Source organism: Plasmopara halstedii, assembly GCF_900000015.1.
Source record: "Plasmopara halstedii genome assembly, contig: Scaffold_2904, whole genome shotgun sequence".
Taxonomy (NCBI): domain Eukaryota; phylum Oomycota; class Peronosporomycetes; order Peronosporales; family Peronosporaceae; genus Plasmopara; species Plasmopara halstedii.
In genome coordinates this window covers 1,067,733-1,074,081 of record NW_020189809.1, presented here as the reverse complement: position 1 = coordinate 1,074,081, position 6,349 = coordinate 1,067,733, and the positions used below count along the sequence as shown (strand labels likewise).

The following is a 6,349-nucleotide window of genomic DNA, read 5'->3' as shown; positions in this document are numbered from 1 at the left end:
GATGGCAACGGCAAACCTGTAGTTAAAGTGCAGATATTGCGTCAGCCAGTATCTCGTATATCAGCACATAAAAAGCAAAGTCTTTCGATTCACGTAGCTTTTATTGAAAAGAGGTGCCACACACAGCGTCTGGACTGCTTATGTCTTTACACTTTTTTTCTGGTCTGCTCGTGCCTTAATAATTTCCAGTCTGATCATTGTGATCTACTATAGTATACTGTTTCAGCAAGTTGTAGCTGGTTACGTCTTTGTGTTGACAAGATCTATCAAGGCTGTGGGTATTATCAAAGGAATACAGCTTTTTTAAATGGGTTGATTAGCGCTCAAATTCCTTCGATACCGCCACAAGTGGCTCCGTTCCTGGTGAGAGAAAGCACTAAGCGTAATTATTTGACCCTATGTTATTAGCCCGGCTAGACTTCGTAGCACAACTTTGGATTACGGTTCAATGAGATTAGGCATCATAGGCAGGGTGTGAGACGCTATGGCTGTGAACTATGATATATATCAATTTCCCGGGGGCAAAACACACGTGACTCTTTCGGTGAGAGTGGTTTTGTTAAATACAGAAAGCTTCTATACATGCAGTCTATGATCTATAGGCCCAAGCTGCGACCGCACTTATGGCACTGATAACGAAAAAAAATAAAATAATTATGATTTCAGGGAGAATGCGAACACATTGTAAGCTCTCCGTGGACTTACTAAAAGCATACCACGATCCCGCTCTTCCTAACGAGTTTTGATCCAAAATGCTCTATTGTAGACGGCGCAGCTTCTCTCCCATCCTTTGGATCAGAACTTCTCTCTGCTCTAGATTAGCCATGTGGTAAGAAATCCATGGTGGTACTCAGTACGATGGAGTAATTGAGCTAGCGCACAGAAACTAGTTCATCGCAGTTTCGGCTGCACGCCGAGACTCTCGAAGACAGTCGACGTACTACCACAGCTAAGAGGGATCACAAGAGAACTCCTCCGCCGGATCAGAGCGATAAGTAAGGGTTGACCGCTCCCATGTAGAAGTTTCTAAAGTTGTCACCAGTACTTGATTTAGTGGGAGCGATATTCTGATTCAACATTCATAGGAGTCTGAATGCCACATCTACAGAATTATCTAGCCCCTACGCAGTTTATGCATGCTGTTTGATGTATCTGTTATAAGCAGAGCTTTTTTGAAAATTAATACAGTCATCAGGAAGAGGTCGCCAGTTATGTCAGCGACGTAATTCCAATCATTGGATTGATCCCAATCATACTAGTGAGATTGATGTCTTGTCAACAACTATGCCATTAGAATTATCATGATCTGTGGATACGTTTTATCGACTTTAGGGATCGACCCGCGCAATAAACTATCAGCCGACCTAGGGATAAGCCTTATCTTGCCACCACCAGGTCTTTACAGTGCCGTCATGTGAACTCGAAGCAAGCAATGCCTGTTTCTCGTGCCAGCGAGCATTATACGTCACACCACGGTGGCCAGAGAGCCGTTCCAGTAATTTGCCAGTTGCCACCTCCCACACATACACAAAACCGTCCTCAGAACCACCTAAAACAAAGCTGTCACGTGGACCGAATGATGCTCGTACGATATTTTTGGCAGTATTTTGATGTCCCTTGAAACGTTGCAGTGGACGCTGCTCTGCATGGCGACTCCCAGAAAAACTGGTGATACCTCCGCTGACACTACTGCTTCCACTCAGGCTGTGACTGCTTCCATAGCCAGCACCTAACGAAATTCCAACTCCACTGACCGGAGCGTAGCCATTGATAATGCCTCCATTACCTCCTATCGCAAAACCATTTAGTGATCCACTTGAGCCACCACTTGATGCCACACTTCTGATCCCAGTAGACAGATGAGCTCGTGGAGAGTTAAGCATGCGTAAATCCCACAATCGGTTGCTATTATTGCGCGAACCACTCAACAACGTGTAGCCATTTAATGCCATTGCAATAGACGTGACTTCTCCAAGTGTCTGACGCAACGTATGAACGCACAATCCACTGAGGATATCCCACAACCGAATGGTGCCATCTTTTGACCCGCTTACAATAAAGTTCGCATGTCTATTAAATTGGGCATCGCACACAGACGCGAAGTGACCACGAAAAGCCTTGACAACTGCACCGGTGGAAATGTCCCATAACCGCACACTCTGATCGTAGCCTCCTGTCACCAAATGTGTCTCGCTCGGGTGCAAGTTTACAGTATACACATCGCCTCCATTTGGACTGATGAGCGTAGCTAAGCACTCGGCGGAAGTAACTGAAAGATTGTGTGGCAAGGAGCTCGAAGCAGCAATCGTCGAAGTACCATTATATGTAGCTGATGCTACGAGTTCCACGGTCGAGGCAGACGCTGCAGCTTCGACAGCGGAACTCGTAGCATCAGCTTCGCAAAGACCAATGAAACCATCAGCGTCTTCTTCCAGAGCCTGCTGGGTCGCAACACGCTCATCTAAGGCTGTGCGCAAGTCCCAAACCTTCACCGTGCCGTCACCAGATCCTGAGTAGAGACGTTCACCCGATGGACTTGCAGAAAGGTACCAGATTCTTGAAGAGTGTCCAAGCAAATCACGCGTCCACTGTCGGCAAATTGTGCCCGTCGATTCTTCCATTTGTTCGTCCCCGCTCTCCTTTTTGAATCCCAACACTTCAGTAGGCCAAAGCTTAATCGTGCCGTCACTAGATCCTGAAGCTAACAGCTCGCCATCCGTGCCCACAAACGTGACAAACTTTACGTTTTGCGAGTGACCTATATACGTACATTTTACCGCGTTTGGCAGCACATCACATTCAAAATCTCTCAACAATGTCGTAACTTTAGGGATTGTCTTGGGATGATATCGACTGAATTCCATTTGATACGCCACACTTTGATGCAGCAACTGCATCAGTCGGTTGTCCGGCATGGCCATTTGTGGAGCCGTCAAAGTCGTATCTCCATCCTGTTGGGGGGAAATGACCTCTTCCAAAGCAAAAGTAGCTCTCAGCTGCTCGACAAGCTTTTCTCTCGACCTCACGACTCCCTCCCAGTCTCGAAATCCATCAGACTCACCGACAGCCTTGCAAGTGAGCAGGTAGCAAAGCTCTTTAAATTCATGGCGACTGGAACTCGTCGCAACAGCAACCTTCTCAAGCGGTTTCAAATGTGTCGTGAGGAAAGTAAACGCCTTTTGGTACTCCTGTCGATCAATTAATTCAAGATATTCCTGCTTACAGACGGCGTACAGAAACCCTTGGTGGGCAGCGTGAAACTTCTTAAGGTGCTTTCCCAACAGCTTGGCCACAAGATCCCAATCCCCATCCATAATAGCAAGACTCAGGCGACGCAACGCATCTCGCTCCTGCATTCTTCCATGATACTTGACATTCGATTCATCCTGTATCGTTGCGCTGGACATGGTATAACCTTCCTGCTGCAAGTACTGAGTGATGAGCGCTAGCAGCTCGTGTTTGATCTGCGAGTCCTGCTCGTCAAATGTTGCTTCCGGAGAGATTCTAGTGCGGTGGTGACCAACGTGAGACCATGGGGCACTTGCAGACCTTGAGTTTGTATTACTGGCTAGACCGCTTGAAGGGGGTAGTGGCGTCGGCACATCGCTCATTAGGTCGACTTGAAATATTGCACCAACGCTTGGACATTTCTTACAATTGTTAATATTTTAGATTGAAGATCTGCCATATTTATTAATTTGCTGTACTGGTCATGTCTTTGAATTGGTTTTGAGATTTGAAGATTTCAATGTAATAAATTAGTCTCAGTGTAAAATACTGGTGTACTGGGAGACTAATATTGTAGTTTTGTAAATTACGTCTAGTTCAGAAATTTAATGTTTTTACTCAACAATAGCTAGGTATAATTGCATACCGGTATTTGCTTCAAAATTGAGCTTAGCTAATATCTGTAGTACCAAGGCACTGATTGCAACAGATTGCCGTGCACTTTACACAGAAGAAGCTTTGACTTGAGGAGCTCGCGTAGACAAACACCATGGAGTTGGGCTCGTGTGAACGTACTAAAAACGGAACCTAGAGTCTTTATAGTTACAAATACTGTTAGTTTTCTCATGTATCTCAAGATATAATTTATTTAAACTGATACTTACTTTAAGTATCTTTCATAGTAAAGCTCACTTCCTAGGGCTAGCAGCCCACGTGTACCACGGATCCCACCTTCAGCATCTTAATAATACCAAGAATTCCACACTTATAAGTATTAATACGTACACTGAAAAATGTCATATCGAGCGGCTGTGTCGTATTGTATTTCATACAACCGTTAGGATCAGGTCATACGATCACAGTACTTGCCCTGTAATCTGCCCTACTAAGTTGTAGACCACACTGAAATCCACACATATTTGCGCAAAAGTGACCGCTCCGCGATAATCCAATGCGCCTGGATATATACTCCACTCTCTGCACTTTACCGCGTTTGCATTTCTGAGCATACCTGCACGAGGGGTCCGATTTCGTGCTCCAGATAAATGGCTACATAAGATACCGTGAAAGATGCGGTTTTCACGATCAACACGCTTAGTCCCTATGAAGCACCTCTGTCCTCACCCACATGACCTAGCCATTCCCAGGAAGACGAGGCTTGCTGCGCTTAGCGTGCCCGCTTCACGAGTCTCAAAATCCGAGCCTTTTTTCATATACAGGACCTCGCTGTGAAACACACAACAAGTTCAACTCAGCACCACAATCTGGATTATTTGAATGCAAGCGACGGTTACGGGGTAGAAACGTCCAAAGTCGCTCCATGTGACGATGTAGGGCTCCTACACACTTACGCTAACATCAAAGCAAAACAAGCCGTTTACAAATCGATATACAAGCGCTTTATTAACTCGCAAATAGAATATTGTCTGTGCTAAGAGCAGTAGCGTTTGTGTACCTTTGAACATACGTACCTATGTTAGCAAAAGCTGTTGAAATAGACGTTGAGTATCAAAGCACTGGGTGCGAAACAAGATCGATTCACTTGTTTTATGACCTCACGAGCCATCTTAAGCAAAGCGTACGTCGAGATGACAATCCATTCCGTCAAGTTTCTGCTATTTACCCCGACAATCATTTCAATGAGACAGTTGAAACAGCTACCGGCCAAGAGGCTAATTCAACGAAAGGTCGGTCGCATCCCGTAGTGAGAAGCGCGCTGCAATGAGGGACCCTGCCTTTTTCAAGGAGGTAAAGGCCGAAGTGGAACCTACTCTCCTGCAACACATCAGACTGAGAAAATCTCTCCACTTCACAAGTTATTGGTTAAAGCCTTGGTACAACCAGACGTTCCATGGAATGTTTATCACCCTTTACCCATCAATCAATGCCGGTGGAGATCAACCCTCCCGCGGCTGGCTCTCGTGACATCGTATGTCTCTGAATGCCATGACATGCACATGAGTCAAATATCGGGTTTTCTCTCTGAGCCTTGCGATCGCACCGTCTAGCTTGAGGTGCCTCAGCAGTCCAGAAACGCGTCGCGGCTTAAGAGTAAAAGGTAACTCAGCGACAAGTTATGGTGAAAGCGTTGTCGGCTTTCAGGCAACATAATCACAAGAAGCCATCACGTGGCAGGATTGCCAGTGGTAATTCATAATGCTATATTAATTAGGGATTGCTATATTGATTAGTTTTTACTATTTGAGTTAGATAGTACTATATTAATTGGAAACTCTAAAGGTTTAGATATTGGCGGCTCTACCGAAACTATGAAATCGCAAATACAGCTTCAATTTTGAACGGAAAAGTTAACTTACCATAATTAAGGTTTTCAGTACTCTTGGAGGCAGCGGATTGCGATCCGCTGCACTCGAACTGGTTCTTCTAAAGAAAGTTAGGTCGGTGATCTTTACTTTCTTTCTTTAAGCAAAGAACTACGGCACCCCGCTGCACTTGGCAGCACTTGTAGTCAATCAACGATTGGTTCGTTACAATTGATCCTCTGTGAGGATAGAGGAATACTCCTATTTGCCCCAGGGCATGCTAGACGAGCTCAATAAGCTGATGTCGCTACTAGGCCCTGAGGGCGTGGAACGCCTTATTGCACAAGGACCCGAGGCAATTAGCTCTGTTAGAGCACTAACAGCAGAAGCTGTCAGCGTCGACTGCGTCTATAATGCCACCGTCAACGACGAATGATTCCTTCCGACCCAGGCCGTTCATGGTGAGTGTTGAGACCTTCGAGGGTAAGGATGGAGAAAATCTCCTACTCTAGATAAGAGAGGCCGAGATGGCTATGGCATTCGTCATGCTCCAAAACTAGCAACAGTGCGTGGCGCTAGCTATAACCAAGCTCGGGGGCCGAGCGCGATAATGGGCATTAAAGTGCGGTGCTTTGGTT

The 6,349-nt window shown here is 45.7% G+C and overlaps 2 protein-coding genes across 2 annotated transcripts; both read right to left on the bottom strand.

Annotated features, from left to right (window-relative positions):
* Nucleotides 1-1,364: 1,364 nt before the first annotated feature.
* On the bottom strand, nt 1,365-3,611 carry PHALS_05642 (WD40 repeat-containing protein; the record flags this gene model as incomplete). The annotated part of the gene is made up of 1 exon (XM_024719220.1): nt 1,365-3,611. The coding sequence occupies one exon, from the start codon at nt 3,609-3,611 to the stop codon at nt 1,365-1,367; it is 2,247 nt and encodes a 748-aa protein (XP_024584541.1).
* Nucleotides 3,612-4,549: 938 nt separating this feature from the next.
* Nucleotides 4,550-4,770, bottom strand: PHALS_05641 (uncharacterized protein; the record flags this gene model as incomplete). Its single annotated transcript, XM_024719219.1, has 2 exons — nt 4,550-4,609; nt 4,666-4,770. 2 exons carry the CDS (start codon nt 4,768-4,770, stop codon nt 4,550-4,552), a joined length of 165 nt encoding a protein of 54 aa, XP_024584540.1.
* Between the last annotated feature and the right edge of the window lie 1,579 nt (nt 4,771-6,349).